Source organism: Aricia agestis, chromosome 8 (genome assembly GCF_905147365.1).
Source record: "Aricia agestis chromosome 8, ilAriAges1.1, whole genome shotgun sequence".
Classification (NCBI taxonomy): Eukaryota; Metazoa; Arthropoda; class Insecta; order Lepidoptera; family Lycaenidae; genus Aricia; species Aricia agestis.
This window is the reverse complement of record NC_056413.1, coordinates 7,665,025-7,685,480: the sequence shown is the minus strand read 5'-3', so window position 1 is coordinate 7,685,480 and position 20,456 is coordinate 7,665,025. Positions and strand designations below refer to the sequence as shown.

Below are 20,456 nucleotides of genomic sequence, written 5' to 3'. Positions count from 1 at the left end.
GGGTGTGTACATGTTCCTTGAAAGACCAAATTTTTTTTTTACTTTTGTATGGGCGAGCGTCTCAGCGTCACGAGTTTCTCCATACAAAAGTGAAAAAAATTATTCTTTCAGCGCTGCTACTTTCACAGTGAACTCTCTACAAGGAATACATACACATAACACACCCTAAAGTATTATTACTTAGTTTTGTTACACTTTGTATAGGTATGGGTAATACTTTATTTTGTTATACATTGTATATGTATTATTTAGAGGAAATACATTTTTTATGTTCGTGAGTACTGCGTACAGAACAAACATCATATTTAAATACCTTACTCTGTATGTCGAGTTTACCACGTGATCACACTATTTCTGAAAATATTAAAATCGACGATGGCTTGCTATGTAAATATGTACCTTTCGAGCGCCATCTATTGAGCTAGTTTGCCTCAAATTATAAAACGTTAGTGGCCTATAATCCCGCCTTAAAAGTAAAGTGTAAAGAGATTGCATTTTATGCAATTATTAATACTCATATATAACTTAATTCTCACATACTTACGACGATTTGATGCAATGTAGGTTACATAGTACATACGTAGGTTGTTGGTAAGTTGGCATATTATTATTAGTCTTGTTCACTCCCATAGTCCCATACAGTTAACATAAGAGCCACTTTTATGCTTTTAATTAAATTAGAAGCATAAAAGTGGCTCTTATCTTTAAAGATTAAACGGAACAAAGGGACATGAGGGAAAAAAAGCTACTGTGGTTTATAATATGTATCTATACTAATATTATAATTGGGAAGAGTTTGTTTGTTTGTTTGTTTGTTTGAACGCGCTAATCTCAGGAACTACTGGTCCGATTTAAAAAATTCTTTCAGTGTTAGATAGCTCATTTATCGAGGAAGGCTATAGGCTATATTTTATCACGCTAAGACTAAAAGGAACGAAGAAATAGAGGAAAGTGTGGTAAAACCGGGACAAATTATTTGAAATGGCTTGTTTGAACGCGCTTATCTCAGGAACTACTGGTCCGATTTGAAAAATTCTTTGAGTGTTAGATAGCCTACTTATTGAGGAAGGCTATAGGCTATATTTTATCACGCTGAGACTAATAGGAGCGAAGCAATGTGTGGAAAAAACTGGGGAAATTATTTGAAAGGGCTTATTTGAACGTACTGGAGCAATTTTTATGTTATTTGGCACACATGAAGAATAGAACACGTGAAAGGAAATAGGTTTCTTTTTTGCGGAAAAATGTACGGTTTCCTTGACATTCCTAAATTACGCGGGCGAAGCCGCGCGGAACATCTAGTATTAGATATTATAGAAGTTCACTGTGAAAATAGCAGCGCTAAAAGAGTTACTTTTGAATTCCTTGTTTCTATGAAAAATACGCCAATATCATGAATAGGGTATTTCTTTGTAACTATTTTGTAGCATATTCGTAATGTTGGCGTATTTTCCATGCATAAGACGTATATTATGCAATAAACTATATTAAATGGGTAATACTTTATTTTGTTATAAATTGTATTATTATAAGGAAATACTTTTTTTATGTTCATGAGTACAGAACAAACATCATATTTAAATAATACATAATTTTATTATCATACAAAATTCATTAAAGATTTCGTTTATTAAGTGGTGAACATGGCCTCTCTGTTAATCATTACTCTGTATGTCGAGTTTACCACGTGATCACATTATTTCTGAAAATAATGTGAAATCGACGACGGCTTGTTAAAATGATAAGTAAATATGTACCTTTCAAGCGCCATCTATTGAGCTCGTTTGTCGCAAATTCTAAAATGTCAGTTGCCTATAATCCCTCCTAAATTTTAACTTCGAATGTACCTTAAAAACTGCGATAGCTATAGTTTTGTAAGGTACATTCGAGTGATAGATGAACGGACGGATAGAGAGTCTGACGAAGGGATGCTGCATGGACAGGGAGAAAGGCGAACGGATTTACAGACAGACAGACACGTTTGTCTCAAGGTAATGGGGTTATTTATGGTAAATAATAAGAAGTTATTCGCATTTCGCTCATACATTTATTATAAAATTATGTATATGTAATAAGTATTTTATTACACTTTATAACATTTTCAAATCTTCGGGGTTTGTAAGTACTAAGTACATAATATTTTATGCTTTAAGTCGATGCTTAAGTAATAAAAATATAAGTATTTACAAATTACTCAACCAAAATATATTACCAAGAAATCTATAGTTACAAACTTTCAATACTGATTTTATACAAATATTATTTACATTATATTATGCTATTAATTATAATAATGCGTTCATGCAATTGTAGTCCTTCTAGGGTAACTTAATTGGTACCCATATAACTTAAAATAGTTAAATATGAAGGTGCATATACATCATCGGGAGCATTCGCTTGTAATGTAATGTTACAGAGTCAAGCATTGCAATGCGCACCTTGTAATGACACAGTGTGTAATATCTTAAGATACAACTTGTAACATCAACTAGCTATGAAATGCTCAAAGTCGAATGTTACATTACAATTTACACGTGTAATGTAATGCTCAAAAACGATCTATAATGTTACATTACAAGTGAATGCTCGCAGTGGGGAGCACCTTGGATATTAAATAAATTTGATGGATTGCAAAAAAATTAAAAATAATTTAAATGCCTGCACCTCAGGCCTGCACTAACTTTGGCACAAAAGTTGTGGTTGTCACAAATGAAAAATTAATACTTAATTTATCAAGCTTTAAGTAAAACTATGGTCAAAATAATTGTAGAAATTGATTTGATTGATTGATTGTGAATCGTGATTGTAGAAAAACTTTGCTAAAACATTTGACTACCACTGTACATACTTACAAGAAATTCAATTGATTTTGACATTCAATAATATTACAATATCTCGTCACGTGGTTTACGTCATAATCTACGACTTGAGCTATTTGGTTAAATTGCGATCACTTCTATAGTCATTATAGCAATTTGTAAAACAATATTGTGTGCTCGATCAGATGACGTCATTTATTATTAATTATTATGAATCATAACGCGCGAGGGTCTTTCATTTTGATACATTAATACTAAGTATGTACCTACATACATACATAATTTCTTTGCGTGTATCGCTTCTACGTCTAGCCAATTTATTCTGGTAGGTAGGGTTGCCAGGTCGCTAAATCGAAAAACTGGACATAGCAGTCAGCTTAGCCGGAGTCCGGACATTTGTATGAAAAAGCTGATTATCAGTAGGTATAGCACGCACGTTCGGCAGCGCATTAACAATTTTTTCTGTTTAATAAAACAATTGAACATCTAATGGATCCAATTTGATACACCTAAATTAAAATTTAAATAATATTTAGGTGTAAAACCATCTAAAATTTTATATAAATTCATAGATTCAGAGCTCTACACAAGCCGGACATCCTTTAACTTTGGCCGGATACGCAACCAAAAAGCCTGACTGCGTCCGGCTTTATCCGGAAGCCTAGCAACCATACTGGTAAGCGACTTCTGCGATTAAATCTCTATTACGAGTTACATGCCAGTTATTCAAAAATTGGTTTATGCTATCGGAAAATCAAAAGTGACCTAGAAGTGAATCATAGTTTGGAACACTAGACAAATTGTATCGCATCATCTGCGTGCCGAGTGCGAGTTTTAGTCACTGTTCGCCATGAAGTAAAATACTATCCCTTATTTACGACACTATTTAAGCAGTTTATTAAAGAGTTTATTTGCCTCACATGTCAAAGCAGCGCCCCTAGTGGCAAAACTGTAAAACTGGCTTCTCACGGCGCGTAATATCACGAGCCACGCCGCGCAGAGCCGATTTCTACGACCGAGCACGAGCCAACAAGCGGGTCCGTGCTACCCGTTCTCACGACGCGGACGCGCCTGCTCGACCCAACCCGCGCCACCTCGAGCCACCCCTTTCACACGGCGCGTGGCTCGAGCTGGCGCGACGCGCCGTGAGAAGCCAGCATAAGACACGGCACGAAACTTTATAGAAATTTTGTGTTACAAAGTTTTGCGTCTCTTCCCTCGAAGCTTAAAGGCTTGTTTTCACTTTGATTAGTGTAGGTGCGAGTGTTAAGTAATTGTGTTAAGTGATTAGTACAAAACACGTGTGGACCCTGGACAGCAACTAATTAGTGCGACTTGGGAGTGATTAGTAAACGGCCAAATCGCACTAAACAAAGCGAATAGAATCGCGTTCTAATTTTTTTGCGAGTAGCCCCGTCCCGCGCGCCTCACCTTCCCCTGCACTCGCAGCGTGCCTGCTACCATAGAGGAATAAATATCTGCTACTAAACACGTTGGGACACGTTTGTTTAGTGTTAAGTGTTAAGAGCATTCATGTGTTTAGTGGCATCAACACTAAATTAATTTAGCTGCGCAGCAACTAAACTATGTACATATATTGGACAGGTACTCCCACGAGCACAAAACACTAAGCACGCTCAATAATTACTAAACACTAAACACTCGCACCTGCACTGATCAAAGTGAAAACAAGCCTTTACAGTGAGTAGCGACTAAAATCTCGCACTGGACATTTTGGGCGGCTGGGGCGAGTCGGTCATAGGAAATGGCAGGCGCGTTTGGGGACGGCCTTCTTCTTGAGCGCGGCTCGCACGGCCTCCTCGAACACCTGGTGCACGTTGGTCCGCTCCAGCGCTGAGCACTCCACGAACTGGGCAGCACTGAAACGGATATAATGATGTATTGAGAAGAGTTATATCGTTACTTATAATACGTCAAATTGAAAAGACGTGGTCTTGTTATGTTGATAAAAAAACATAGGATGTAGTAGGACGTTTATGACGATCGTATCTAGTTAGAAACAACATTAAGGGGGCGTTTTTGTTAGAAAGCCGGGTAAAAAGGGCGCCCTGGGCCGTCGCCCATAAGCCGCTACTGGCTTTCAAACATAATAATTTTAAATCTCCAACAAACAATACGTAAATTTCTCTCAATTGGAGCATATCAGTTTCGCTTTATCAACATGTGCTTGATAATGTCGCGGACGATAGCGCAGTATCCGTGCGATAGGCCCCACATTTTTCAACATGGCACACAGATTACAATTTACTTTTGTATTGTTATCCTTTCCTCACTTCCGTTTGTAAATACGTAAAAAACTGTGTACATATTTTTTTTTTCGATTAATACTTGACATTGGTAAAGATAGGTAAAGATGATATAAGTTTCACTCACCGTATCCTCTTTTTCAATTGTTTTCCCTCGTGTGTCGTCACGACATCTTCTTGTGATGACCGTAAGTCTATTTTAGTTGCTGCAACAGAAAACATAGCTATATTACTGTAATACTTGACATTCGAACGACATAAATCATACGGTTTAAACTAGTTTATATATTTTGTTATATAATATACTAGCTGTCCCGGTGAACTTCGTGTCACTTTAAAACCTTCCCTGGACTTCTACGAATATTTTAGGACTGAAATCAGCTCAATCTGTCCAGCCGTTTTCGAGTTTTAGCGCGACTAACACATTTGAAAATCCATTTTTATATATATAGACTAAAGTACGATAATTGTAGAGGAGTACCATGGCCATTCAGAAAACCTCGAAGATCATAATGTATTGCCAATACAACAAGTAGAATAACAATGCGGCCACAAGTAGCATCCAAGTATCTGATTGGATTGACCTTTTGAACTATGATCAAATAAATCTCATCACACAAAGGAGGCCGGTATTTATTTCCTGAATTTTACATTTGTAGACATAATATATTTGTTTCTGCCTGTTTCTCTACCCTCGAGTTCGACTCGACTCTACAATAGTAGGTACATTTCTCCTTGGGGTGAAGCCAAACGAGCGTAATTTTGTGAGTCGTGAGTCGCAAAATTTCTGCCGCCTAAATATCTTTTCACGATGAATGAAATGCCACAATCATGACTCACAAAATTACGCTCGTGTGAATCAAACAGGACTTTTGTATGAAACTGAATCCAGCAGAATTTCTGTCAGCCGAAATTCTGCGACTCACAACTCACAAATTACGCTCATTAGGCTTTACCCTTAGAGTCATGAAAGTTCACTACGTCTATAGTCAGACTCTTGACGGTTCAGAGTTATACTATCGCCTCGTACATTCTATAAGAGTGGCCCATCATCCGTATGACTCATTGTTTTTTCGCATAAAGTTCAGTGTGAAAACTATGAAATAAAAACTCTGGAAGCCTTCAGAGTTCAGATCGACAAGCTTTCAGGCCTGCACTTACCGACTAGGACGATTGGTACGTTGGTGGCGAAGTGTTTGAGCTCCGGGTACCATTTGATGGTGACGTTCTCGTAGCTCGGCCGGCTCGCCACCGAGTAGCATACTACGAAGCAATTTGTCTGGAAATTAATATATACGTTTCGTTTACTACAACTTATTAACTTACTTACTGATAATTCGCGCTTTAGCAAACGACTTGATGCAGAGACGCACAACTTTTTTTTTGTTGTTTTCTATTAAATTCCATCAAAAAATTGTGTGTTCAAAATTCAAATTATATTACAAAAATTCTCGCATATTAGCTAAACAAACCATTGCCTATATAATTTGCCTATAACGTATGTAAGCTAATCAGGCTAAGCGAGCTAACCTTCAACACGTAACTGTAATTTTATCTCGTCTATGTTCTGTCTATATGTAAATAAAGCCTTTAGTAATTTGATTTATAGAGAACTAGCTGTTACCCGCGACTTCGTCCGCGTGGACTTCAGTTTACAGCGCGCGATGTCAACAAAATTGGTGTCAAAAGCTTTTATAAAAAAGCCCTGGTACCTACCTACCCTTTAATCAAAACAGCTGTGCAGTGTGCACATAATATTTCAATTTTATAATTAAACTTTATATTTTGTGCCAAATTTTTAAGCTTATTTAGCCCCCCCCCCATTACACAACTTTACCCATAAACTATTTATCAATGATAGGTTTAAGGTTACGTCACTGCATAGATAAAGTACTGATTTATTAAATAACGTAAACTTAAATGAATGATTGGTCTCGCGCTCGCGCTACGACTAGATACCGTCGGAGTACTTGAAAAATGCGGCAACAAATCATACGCCTGATACGGCGTAACCGCGCCAGTCGCGCCGCAAGCTTCGGGTGAGGTAGATGTGTCGATAATTTTCGAAATTTTAAGTTACGTCCGTAGCAAAATGCCAGTTTGCGTAGTGAGACTATGCAATAATAACACTACAAGAAACAAGAAAGGTACTGGCATCACATGCCATCAGTAAATATTATATAAATCGTCATAAACACAGAAAAATAATATTAACCTGAAAATTAGGATCGGAGTACCGCTTGATGTTCAGTGTTGCCAATTATGATAAACTAAAAATTCCCAAATTTTTCTGAGATTGTGATTTTTATTTATTTATATCTTATTTTTTTTTATATAATATACACAGTGGCTGAGTGGATGAGCGCATTAAAATCTCTAGCTAGGGTAGCTGGTTCGAATCCCGCCAACGGAACAAAAAGTTTTCAAAGTTCCTGGATCATGAATGTGTATGAATAAATATGAATTATGAGTATCATATTATAATAAAAATCTTAAATACAGTTTATATTTTATGTAAGTACACAATACAGTCATAAATGAGAAAACAAATTTAACATTTGCTTTTTTATGACTCATTCTTAACTTTCGTTAAACTTCCTATTATTGTTTTTGTATTGTTTTCTCATCAATATTGTAGACATTATATTTCGTTGACCTTAACAACGTTGTTATTTTATCGCATTCTTTTCGAATGGACTTTATTCCAATGGTAAAGTTTTTCTGGTGATTGAAAAATCAGCACTTACTATACAATAATAATAAATTACAAGACCACATCAACTAATTTTTCCCCATTGATTGGGCATCAGTCACGTATCTGGCAACCCGATTATCTACGCACACAACACTATTTGTGCATTGTTTTACACACACTACAATATTGAGGTGCCGCATTCGGGAATCTGTGTTTTCTATACAGCGCGGTATCTAGTCGAGCGCGCGCGCGTGACCAATCATTTATCTAAGACCGTAAAATAGAAATAACAATCGAAAAAAATCGAAAATTGAATGTAAGATTATATCAACTCTTATAGAAAGTATTTTGGGCAAGCGTTAGCGCGATGTAGAAGACGCACGGCGCCATCTATTATAGATTTTTGGAACTTCTTAATTTGAACAAATTTACGCATTTTCACCCCCTTACAACGCTTTTTTTTAGTAAAAAAGTAGCCTATGTCCTTTCTTATGGCGGCTCTCGACATAGGCGAACGCGTTGGCCAACGCGTCTGCAGACGCGTTGACAGTGCGCTTGCAACGGCGTTTGTGAGTAATCCACACATAGGAAGGTCGTTCAGTATGCTTTGGATCGCGCCAATGTGCGGACGGATTCAAAATGGATGTTGAGTCGCAACAGCTGCAGCTGTATATTTATTCACAGCTTATAATTACTTTGTAAATGTGGACAAGAAAAAGTTTTTAAAGGGTATTCTCGAAATAAATAAGTAAAAGGCGAGAAAACGTAACAAACAAAGAAATAAACTCACTTTTACATATTTTATAATATTAAAATATATTTTTTTTATTACTTATTATTTATTATATATAAAAATTCTTACTTATTACTTATTATAATTATCATGATTAATAATTATTATTTATTAAATATTTAATTTATTTTGTTTTTAGTATATTTTGTTGTTATAGCGACAACAGATATAGGTACATAATCTGTGAAAATTCAGAAATCTAGCTAAGTATAGCGGTTCTTGAGATACAGCCTGGAGACAGACAGACGGACAGACAGACGGACAGACGGACAGACAGACAGACGGACAGACAGAAATGCAGACAGACGTTGAAGTCTTAGTAATAGGGTCCCGTTTTTACCCGTTGGGTACGGAACTACCCAACCTAACCTAAAAACATCGTGAGGAAAATAGAATGTCCAATCACCTTATTTTTTTTGCAACTTTTGATATGATTTTTAGTTCCACAGGCAGTTTTTACTCTGATAGGGCCGAACGCGCAGTCGGATTGCAGTTGACTGCAGTCGTGTGAACTTCATACCGACTGCATCCAAACTGCACTATCCCACCCACCCGCACGCTCCGCTCTCCCGCGCATGGAATCAGTAGCAGTGCAGTTTGAATGCAGTTGACATGACTGCAATAGAACTGCAAACCAAATGCGCAGTCGGATTGCAGTTCAGTTGCAGTTGGCGTGCAGTCGTGTGAACCGCATACCGACTGCATCCAAACTGCACTGCTACTGATTCCATGCGCGGGAGAGCGGAGCGTGCGGGTGGGTGGGATAGTGCAGTTTGGATGCAGTCGGTATGAAGTTCACACGACTGCAGTCAACTGCAATCCGACTGTGCGTTCGGTTTGCAGTTCTATTGCAGTCGTGTCAACTGCATTCAAACTGCACTTCAACTGCAATTTGCGGTTGGATTGCAGTTGAAATGCGGTCCGTCTGTATAGACCCATAGGGCCCAATAAATTTAAATGTTTTCTCGATACTCATATTGTTCGCCATTTCGTCAAGTTGGATGTTAATTCGACACAAGAAGGAAACGTGCACTCTTCGTCGCCGCTCCGGGCGAACTGATCGCGCGGCCTATGTGTGGATGGAGCGCAGTGTTGCCAGTGCTGTATGTTCCAAAGTTACTTAATGTCATGCAAAAAGTAACATTTTGTGGGGAAAAGTAACATTTCGTATTATTTAATATTTTAAATGCCGGGGGGGGGGGGGGGGGGGTAGTATCCAGAATGCACGAAAAATACTATACATATGGAGATGAAGTTATTTATTTTTAGGGTTCCGTACCCAAAGGGTAAAACGGGACCCTATTACTAAGACTTTAATGTATGTCCGTCTATCCGTGTGTATCGCAAGAACCGCTATAGCTAGACTTATGAAATTTTCACAGACAAATACTAAAAACAAAATATTATAGTTAAAGGGGGCTCCTATACAACAAACTTGATTTCTTGGCATTTTTTGCTGGATATCAATAATAGGTAGGCACTTGATATTTCTACATGATAATAAAATAAGCTCTTATGCAAAAAAAACACAATTTTTGACCTATTTTTGCTCTATCACGGTATGGAACCCTTTATGAGCGAGTCAGACTCACACTTGGCCGATTATATTTTATTTTTACGAAGGCATTTTATTTTGTTTAGCTCCAAGTCTACCAATAGGACCGTCATTAAAACTTTAAACTAAGGTGCGACAAGGCTTTAATTTTATGAACGTGGGCGGGGGCGTTTTTGTATGATGGCAGCATTAGTTCCTTTTTTCGCCACGTTGATTTAAAGCTTTGTCAGCTGTAACGACAAAACTCAATAAAACTTAGTGCGTTTCGTTATGGTTTCGTTTTCGCATTTTTGGTTTCAAATATCTTTTTTTTTTCAATTACCAAAAGTAACGTAAAAGTAACATCTTTAGTCATGTCACATGAATGTAACATGCAAGGGTCAAAAGTAACGTAAAATGTTACAAAAGTAACATTCTGGCAACGCTGATGGAGCGCGAAGCTTGCGACAAATGTCCTTTGATCTTTTGCCGACATTTCCGACCCGCGCGGCAAGCTCGCAGACGCGTCGGCCAACGTCTAAATACCTACGGCCAACGCGCGAACACCCGTTCTACACATTGGGCCAACGCGTCTGCAGACGCGTTGGCCAACTCGTTCGCCTATGTCGAGAGCCGCCATTAGGCTTTAGACTGTCTGTATACAAAATTTCATTACAATCGGTTGGGTAGTGCCAACAGAAGTCCAACTCGTGAAACCCGTTTAAAAAAATAACCACTCTTGCTGCGATACTATAAAGTTCAAATTCCGACCGAGACCCTTTCTGACGAAATCAAGATTGTCACCTTTTAGAAAATAAAATAATCTTCTTTTAATTACTATAGCTACTAATAGCAAACTTTTTTATAGTAATAATCAAATTTTAGTAACCCAACGTATATTTTATAATAGTTTTATATTCGATTATAGTGTAGGAGCTGGTCAGGAATTTTTTACAACTTAAACATAGTAACTTGTGTTTATTTATGTGTAGTATGCGGTTTGTTTGTAACAAATTGGTTTATTTGCTATGTTTGTGTATTTTTTAATCTTTTTTTGTATTTTAAAGTCTTAAATTACTTTATTGAAATATTTCTTTGACTTTTTTCAGTTGTTCATATTTATCAGATTTAATAATAATTCTGTCACAGCGGTTAAATCAGCACGTAGGACCGCTCGCTTGTGAGTTCCTTGTGATCTGCCTCTTTAATGGGGTACTTATAGTTCGATACCTAAAGGCGCGAGTGGGACAGGCCTGGTGAAAGCGAGACAGACAGACAGACAGACAGAGATACTTTCGCATTTATAATATTAGTATAGATTATCAAGCTTGAATTATCAATAATTTTATTTAGAATAGCTGTCCCGGTGAACTTCGTGTCACTTTAAAACCTTCCCTGGACTTCTAAGAATATTTTAAGACTAAAATTAGCCCAATCCATTAAGCCGTTTTTGAGTTTTAGCGTTACTAATGCAATTGAAAATTCATTTTTAAATATATAGATTATTTAGAATACATTGAAGTTATATGGTTAACAAGGGATTTGAACCTGTTCAGTTGCTTATAGTTTGCTCAGAAACTGATTGTCAATGATGATCTGTATACAATAGACCGAAGACACTACGATTCGGAAAAAGCGGGTGGCAGGTCTACACGGAAAACGGAAGTGCGTTATCTTTCTTTGTAGCTTACAACGAGGAGAGGATATTGGGATAGAGGCGGTTCTCACTCCTCCCATTTTTCAGTTCCGCCCCTTATTCCAATCTTGAGATGAGAACCGGGGAGTGTAATATTCCGTACCATATTATTTTGTACTATCGTGGAAGTGGATTCATAGGCAGATGGCGGACCTACGTAATTTGGTCGCATTAAGTTAAACCCAGCCGACCGATCACAGCTAACATTGAAGTGATATAAGCCGACCACATGTCGTAGGTCCGTCAACTGCCTATAAATCAATTTCTTCGATGGTAGTTGGTACATACGTGTGTGTAGGACAGCGGCCGCAGTCGCTCATAGTCCTCCTGTCCCGCCGTGTCCCACAGCGCCATCTCCCGCACCTCGCCGTCCACGTCGATGGTGCCCGTGTAGTTGTCGAACCTGGAAACGGACAGTACAAATTATTACAACTATAATATTATGGCACAACTTAATTCGTGTAGAAAATTCTGTCCTTTCCAGGCTTTTAACATATCGTTTATCATGTAATGTGTAGTTCATTTTTGGCGATAAAAACTGTCTGATGTCCTATCCTGGGTCTCAAAGTATCTATACAAAAATTTTATCTAAATCGGTACAGTGGTTTCTGTAAAAGGGATAGCAGATTGCAAATAGTTAGATATACCTAAGGGCTAAGCATGAATTTCTAATGTGGATCATATCGTACAAGTATATCCACACAAAATGTAGATTACTTAAAACAATAAGTGGACGGGTTTGCCTACTTTATGTACCTATGAGTAATCGGAACACCAGGATCGCGAATCGATACAAAGATGGACTATGAGGAAGTGCGTACTCCGGTACCTACTGGCTAGTGGCATAGGAGGAAACAACAAACTCGTACAATACAACAATGCCGAAGTGTTTGATTTTATAAATAGTGCCCGGTCGGTCAGTTCAGCGACAACAGACTATCATAACTGCACGCATTCCCGACCGGAAATAGCGCGCCATTTGTAATTTGCTTCACCGACACTTTGTTCTAATCAGATTTTATCATTCCATTCATCCACCCTGCCAACGCGTGCTAAGATGGAATGATAGTCCTAAATCCTAATCCTACAATGTAGGATCACCCTGTTAGGGACTTCGTTGTAGCTGTCCGTCTCCAGGCTGTATCTCTAAAACCGCTATAGCTAGACTTCCCAAATTTGCACAGATTGTGTACCTACATCTGTTGCCGCTATAACAACAAATACTTACTAATTAAATTAATATTTAAGGGGAGCTCTCATGCAAGAAACGTGACTTGTTTACCTTTTTTGCTAATAATAATTATTAGGTACCTATCGTTTTTATTATTCGTAGTGTAGCTACTTATATTAATTGTTTACTGTGATTATATTTTGTTTACTTCTCCTATCATTTGGTGATCTCACTGAATGTGGCTATGTTAGGAGGTCATCCAAAATATTACGCCCAGAAGACTCTCTCGCCACTGACCGATAGCATCCCAAAAACAACATTTACAATTTTCCCCATTGTTTAATAATATATTTATTTACAATGCTGAATAAGTGACAAGTTTCCTCAACTATTAACGTCCCTAGCCCGCCGCAAGGCAAGTTCACTACGCCAGACCCCTATCGTCGTGAACTTGCCCTTTCTTACTGCATGACTTTAGCACTAATATAAAATTCATAAGTGGTCGGTGATGACGAGTGATGACGATAATTATTATTATTAGTTGATAGCTGCTATAATATTTATGTAACTAACTGTAATCATTGCTCCAAAAAATCGTTTTACTGTTTGTATAGCTGGTTGTTTAGTGTTTGACACGTTATTATAAAGATTATATTTATCGCCTCAGTGATCCAGTGGTTTAGAGCGCGGCTCTTGACTCCGAGATCGTGGGTTCGATTCTTGCGTTGGGAACATGTTATTTCCAAGATTGGTTAGGACAATGCAGGCTGATCACCTGATTATCCGACAAGTAAGATGATCCATGCGTCGGATGGATCTTCTGGGTTATGAGAGTAAAGGAATAGAGAATGCTCTTGTGTACTGCGCACACAGTTGGGCACTATAAAATTACTCCTGCGTAACTGGCCTGGTATCAATGAAAACGGCCACCGTCACTGAAACCTGTGTGAGAGTTAATATTATTAAAGATTGGAATTTAATTGAAATTAATTCGTGTTAATTTACGATGGCTTTATCTGCAGCAATCTTGTCATAATGTCGTTGTCGATGAAAGCGGATTAAGTCGAGTCACTAAATCAATATTAACACAGGTTGTAGCAGCTGATGTAGGTGGTGAAGTACCTTTACTATGATGCATAACATTGAATCATCATTTACGAATTATACCGAAGTAGCTAGATTACGCTTAACGAGTGATGTCATAAACTAAAGGTATAAGCAAACTCGTCAACTATTTGCTCCAAAACATAATATTTGCTCTAACATATTATTTTAGCTACTTTACATACCTAAGGGTCTGTTTCACCACTTCCTGATAAGTGCCGGATAGGTTATCCGCAACTTAACTTGACATAATGTAGAGTATGGAGCATCTGTCAAATAAGTTGTGGATAGCCTAGCCCTATCCGGCACCTTATCAGGAAGTGCTGAAACAGTACGTCAATTATCATAATATAGTTCTTAATTCTAATACTTACCGACTTTGTAAAGTATGTGTTGTTTTTTATACGGACATTCTCAATTGCTTTTCTGACCGTCCGCCAAAGTTTTAAAAACATTATATAATATTTATTTATCATACAATTCATACAGTATCAAAATTATGAATATAAAATTATGAAATTATATTGTAAGCAAAACAATATAAGTACTTAATCTATACTAATATTATAAAGAGGTAAACTTTGTTTGTTTGTTTAATTGTAATGAATAGGCTCAAAAACTACTGGACCGATTTTAAAAATTCTTTCACCATTCGAAAGCTACATTATTTACGAGTAACATAGGCTACTTTTTATTTTGGAGAATATAGGGTTCCGTAAGATATTTCAGTTTTTCGGAAACAACCAGAAAATTTACTTATTTTGCGTACGCTGCCTAAACTATAAAAGATAGAACTATACAATGTTCTAAGTGAATGTAGATCTTATAAATATCTACAAAAATGTCCGCGACACAATATACCTATCTATGTCAAGTGAGGCACAAAAACCATTTTTTTATTTAAAAATCTTGTTTTTTTTTTGGACTACATTTAAACGCATTTATTTTACTCATGCTTATGTGTGCTTATTATAAATAAGAAAAAAAAAAAAAAGCCTTTATTAATTCCTTAAAAAATTACATCTGCATACATTGTTGTGCTCGCAGCTCGCATTTAAACATCACAGATATTTTTATTACATTAAATATTATGATTACTTTATAAAAAAAAAATGTGTGCTTATTATCCTTATCAAAATAAATAATTTCATCACTAAGTACAGTTTATGTAGATTATATTTGCTCTTTGAATGATTAAAAATGAACGTTTGGTTTAGAAGTTATGGCGAAATTAAAATATTGCGATTTACGCCCGTTTCGAAGTGGGCGCTACCAATGCCACAGAATAGATAATAGTACAAGTACAGAATAGACAATACCAATGCAGGGGTGCGCATTGTACACATTGAAAAGGTCTAAACTCCGCGATGGTAAGTATATATTTTTTTTAATGAAATAAGGGGGCAAACGAGCAAACGGGTCACCTGATGGAAAGCAACTTCCGTCGCCCATGGACACTCGCAGCATCAGAAGAGCTGCAGGTGCGTTGCCGGCCTTTTAAGAGGGAATAGGGTAATAGGGGTGGGCAGGGATGGGAAGGGAAGGGAATAGGGGAGGGTAGGTAAGGGAATAGGGTAGGGGATTGGGCCTCCGGTAAACTCACTCGGCGACACACTGCGTAAGCGCTGTTTCACGCCGGTTTTCTGTGAGAATGTGGTATTTCTTCAGTCGAGCCGGCCCATTCGTGCCGAAGCATGACTCTCCCACGTATAAGTATATCTCTTATGAATATATCTCACAATAACATATGTTTTTGTCATTTACTTTTCAAAATATAATGGCAAATTTTCGAAGCGATTTTAACCAAACGGCAATAATCCTTATTCAATTAAATACTTTAAATACATTATTGATTATGGCTCTTTACAGCATAAATATTACGATTTTACAGATTTAAAAATTGTGGGACGTAAGTAGCTTTTCGGCAGTATCGACCAATGCGGGCCACGGGTAGTAATGAATATAATTTATTTAAAACTACTGAATCGATTTTAATCATTTTTTCAGTGACTTAGGCCATAATTTATTTTATACCCGTGCGAAGCCGGGACGGGTCGCTAGTAAGTAATTAATATTATATTCTTTCATTATCATTTCAAATTATGTTCCAGTACGGATTCGGTACGATTCTGAGTCATACAAATTGATAAGTTCAGTGAAGTCATAATAAAAGGAAAACGGAGCGAATTTCCCCATATTTACAACATGTATCTAGAAATAGATATTAAGTATTAAGTGGTAATTAATTTCCATAGCGGCACGTCCCTACGGAGGCATCTCACGAATGTCTCGGGAACTGCCGCATCCACCTTCTAATTTAGTCACGCACTGTACGATTGCGCAGCCGCCGACCTCATGACCTATACCTCCGCTACTGGCTACTCGACAACCAAGACTCGGCTACTCACACTGTCGGCACATACTCCTTGGGAAATGTTTTCTTCGTGTACACATACAGGAGGCAGGTCTTGCCCACCATCCCGTCTCCCACCACGGTTATCTTCAGTCTCTTCCCGTCCATAATTCACGACACATTCGATAAACAAAACACGGCACCGAATAACTTCAACTAGCCGCGGGGCATATCGAATGCAGCGAATATCGTATCACAGGTACAAATTGAACCTTGACGACTCTTATCACAGTGATGTAACGATCTTATCACACTCGAAACGACGATAACGGCGAAACGGGAGTACGATGCGCGCGCGCAGTTTAGCGGCTCGGTGCGAAGTGATTACGGCTATTAGTGGGGATGAATCGATCTGCAGGTCGTCGGAGCCGTCGTCGCGACAGTAGCGCCTGCTCGTATCGCCCGCCGGCCACTGCCCATACAGAGCCTCGACGGATATTATTCATAATTAATTCAGTTGACGTGTTCTAGCCAAACTTGTTTCACTTTGTTGGCGATGAATGGACGACGGCCTTTGTGTTGACTTCATTGCTCAAGCGACATACGTATTTATTTTGGTGTGTCGCATCTACAGAAAATGCTAATAACAATGTAATTAGTTTTCAATAACGTTTACATATGAGATTCGCACCTCGTTGGTGTAGATGTGCCGGGTCACAACAGTTTCTCTGAAGTGAAAAAATGCTTTGTATAATATAGCATTAGCTTAAATGTTATACCTAATATGTTTTATTATGCAACAAAATGTATATTATATTTTGCAGCACATGTTGGAAACCGGATCTGTATAGCGTAAAGAAGGAAAGGCCCAAAAACACGATTGAAACTATAATAATAATAATAATAATTAATAACAAACAAAAACCATTGCAACTTATGAAATCTTCATAACTATTTGTTAATTATTAAGTGCTTGGTAATTAAGTAATAGTGTTAGTCTAATCTTTATCTACTTAAAAGGGCCATTATAATTATTATAAAATCAACTAAAAGCTATTCCAAATATTTTTTAACCAAATCTGAAAAGTAACTTATTATTAATAATTATTATACTTACATATTATATTTAAGAGTATTTAGCCTGTGAAACAAGTTAATTAAGTAATTTTATAGGAAAACATACTTTTTTAATTATCAAGTTTATTAATGTCAAAAGATTTTTTTTTATTTTTAAGGATTTTTTTATGATTCTTATTAAAAGTCAAACTTATAAACTACTGAACATACAAAACAATTATTATTAAATCAATACTGTTGTGGTAATCAATTAAAACAAAAAACAACTAATGATTCAAATTGAGATCATCAATTCCAGTCAAAATAAGTGATTCTTTTAGATTTAAGAGTTCTCTCAATAGTTCCTGGTTGCTGGTTTGTAATTTTACTATCATTGCTTTGTGTTTTCTCTCCCTATCTTTTAGCTGTGACAGTGTAAACTCACACACATCTGCGCATGACGTGAAGTTACCTAAAAACAATATAATTTATTATTGAAATGGTTTTAACAACTTCTGGGGCTCAACGGTTGAGCATGTGGCGGCTCAAGCCGGGGGTCGCAGGTTCGAATCCTGCTGATGAAACAAAAAGTTTTCAATGTTCCTGGGTCATGGATGTGTATTAAATACTATGTGTAATGTGTATGATATAATCAAACTCTATACTAATATTAAAAGAATTTGTTTGTTTGTTTGTTTGAACACGCTAATCTCAGGAACTACTGGTCCGATTTGAAAAATTCTTTCAGTGTCTAACACTGTCCATTAATCCATTTATCGAGGAAGGCTATAGGCTACATTTTATCACGCTAATACTAATAGGAGCGAAGAAATAGAGGAAAATGTGAAAGAAACAAGGGAAATTATTTAAAAGGGCTTATCTCACGAACTACAAGAGCATTTTTTCTGTTATTTGGATCACATAAGAAGTAGACCATGTGAAGGATCATAGGCTTTTTTTTGTGGATTAATTTTTCTGTGAAATATCTAATTTACGCGGACGAAGCCGCGCGAAACCTCTAGTCTTAAATATATGTAATATGTATAGTATAAAAGTATTTCATATAAAATGTGTGTAGACTGGTACCCGTAACAAGACATTCTCCAAATACTTATCACGGGGCCAGACTGACGTTGTGTGAAGCGTCTGTTAAAGCATCTGTAGATATTATTATTTACAGCTTTACATTTCTCTGTGTCTGTGTGTTTATCTGCAGTACACAGTTGAATTGATTACAAACAACAAATTCAAATGTTTATGGTTAACCGCATCAAGCAAGGATACTTTTTAAACTTTAATAACAAGTACAAAAATATAAAATAATTACCAGATTTATTCCTTAATTTATCTTGTAATTTGTCATTTTCAAGTTTCAGTCGCGCTATTTTATTTTGTAAGCTCTTCTCGTTTGTTTCCTTTTGTTTTGTTAGTTGATTAAGTTTTGTTTTTGTCTCCATATATTTTTGGTACACATTGTTAGATTGGTCGGATATTCTTTGAGCTGTTGCAACACAAGCTCGAGCCTCATTCTTCTCTGAATTTAACTTATCTTTCATACTCTTTACTATACCCTGTAGAATTTGGTTATGGTGAGTAGATGTAATTAACTTGTCTTGGTAATATTATCATACACACAATAATCGGACTCGCGCATGAAGGGTTCTGTACCATTATAGAGTAAAATTAGGCCAAAAATTGTGTTTTCTGTATGGGAGCCCCCCTTAATACTTCGATCGGAATTTCCAAGAATTGCTATTGTATTCTATTGTTGTCGCGATCACCGGTGCTCGCGGGCCTTGTAGAATTAATATTTTATTTTATTTAAATATTATTATTAAATAATAATGTACACATATAACTAAGGACTTTGAGAAAAATTCAAGTACCTACCTGTTGCCATTATTGATATAGTGCAAAAAAGGGCCAAAATATCACATTTGTTGTATGGGAGCCCCCCATAAATATTAATTTTATTTCGTTTTTAGTATTTGTTGTTATAGCGGCAACAGATATACATAATCTGTGACAATTTCAACTATCTAGCTATTACCGTCTTTGAGTTACAGCCTAGAGACAGACAGACAGACAGACAGACATCAAAGTCTCAGTAGTAGGGTCCCGTTTTTACCCTTTGGGTACGGGACCCTAAAAATGGTACTTAAACTTTATACTTACAGTAAATTGTCTGTTGCTGTGATCTAGTATGTGATTCTGTTCTTTTACACTTTTTAATTTTTCTGTAGCGTTTTTATGATGTTGCAGTAGTGTCCATGTGGCGTTTATTAAATTTGTTAAAGCTTCTGGTTGCAAAGTATCTTCTTTCACATCAGTGTAAGGGTTGAATATATAATTTACATTCAATAGGTTCATTTCCTTTCAAAAAAGGTTAGTAATTATAACAAAAAAATGAACTCCTTAGAATAGCTATAATTATTAAAAAATAAGAGATTATGGAGTTTTATGAAAAAAAAATACATTTCTAATAAGCAAAAGTTGCTTGGCAATTTATGCGAAGAAATTTCTATAAAAACAGGCCAACTTAATATCTGCGTATTGTGAATAATTATTACATACCTCGTGTAGTCCGATGAGACATTCCTTAAAGTTTTTCTCATTACACGGCTCATATGCTGTAGTCATTTTAAGTTTGTAATGTTGTAAAAGCTCTTTTACTTCTTCGTCCAAACTTTCGTACTCTTGAGATATCATGTTACTCTAGTAAATTAACGAGAATGTGTTACAAAAAGGGCTCTTTTGCGTTTATACTAACGAAAAGAAACTTTTAAGTGCTTTTATAAACTTTTTCGCAAGCATGTGTTCAAGTTTTTGTCAAAACAAAACAGACAAAAGTTGGTTCAAAGTCTTCAAAGAAAACGATCTAAAATGTCAATTTTTTTTTTCTTGGCAACTTGACACAATTTTGCGTATGTTGTGCCACAGACGAGTAAAAGGTAAGGAACTAGCGGAA

The 20,456-nt window shown here is 36.7% G+C and overlaps 2 protein-coding genes across 5 annotated transcripts in view; both read right to left on the bottom strand.

The window, feature by feature from the left end:
* LOC121729696 (ras-like GTP-binding protein RhoL) overlaps positions 1-16,913 on the bottom strand; it is a 25,159-nt gene extending 8,246 nt beyond the window's left edge. Inside the window, exons 1-6 of one of the 3 annotated variants that reach the window (XR_006035995.1) lie at positions 16,488-16,913; positions 12,093-12,207; positions 6,248-6,365; positions 5,214-5,292; positions 4,514-4,699; positions 3,778-3,780 (exon numbers count right to left, since the gene is read on the bottom strand). Coding sequence is in view for 1 of the 3 variants with exons in the window: in XM_042118294.1 (XP_041974228.1) it covers positions 4,576-4,699; positions 5,214-5,292; positions 6,248-6,365; positions 12,093-12,207; positions 16,488-16,600 (549 nt within the window). In the remaining 2 variants the exon portion in view is untranslated. Of the gene's footprint in view, positions 1-3,656; positions 4,700-5,213; positions 5,293-6,247; positions 6,366-12,092; positions 12,208-16,487 lie in introns of those variants that run through there. The other 2 variants (XR_006035994.1, XM_042118294.1) reach the window with 2 other exon arrangements.
* On the bottom strand, positions 16,028-20,456 carry LOC121729695. 2 transcript variants are annotated; one of them, XM_042118293.1, is made up of 5 exons: positions 20,063-20,456; positions 19,664-19,861; positions 18,816-19,059; positions 17,774-17,960; positions 16,028-16,056 (listed from the first exon to the last, which is right to left on the bottom strand). In XM_042118293.1, exons 1-4 carry the CDS (start codon positions 20,195-20,197, stop codon positions 17,776-17,778), a joined length of 762 nt encoding a protein of 253 aa, XP_041974227.1. In that variant the 5' UTR covers positions 20,198-20,456; the 3' UTR covers positions 16,028-16,056; positions 17,774-17,775. The 2 variants fall into 2 exon arrangements, with proteins under 2 accessions (XP_041974227.1, XP_041974226.1); XM_042118292.1 differs by lacking the exon at positions 16,028-16,056 and having other exon boundaries at positions 17,658-17,960.

Excerpts from the sequence above, each read along its gene's own strand:
- LOC121729695 (XM_042118293.1), bottom strand. The coding sequence starts at position 20,197 with ATGATATCTCAAGAGTACGAAAGTTTGGACGAAGAAGTAAAAGAGCTT. Across the intron at positions 19,862-20,062 it reads GTCTCATCGGACTACACGAG|GAAATGAACCTATTGAATGT; the intron begins GTATGTAATAAT and ends CTTTTTTGAAAG. Across the intron at positions 17,961-18,815 it reads TAAATTAAGGAATAAATCTG|GTAACTTCACGTCATGCGCA; the intron begins GTAATTATTTTA and ends TATTGTTTTTAG.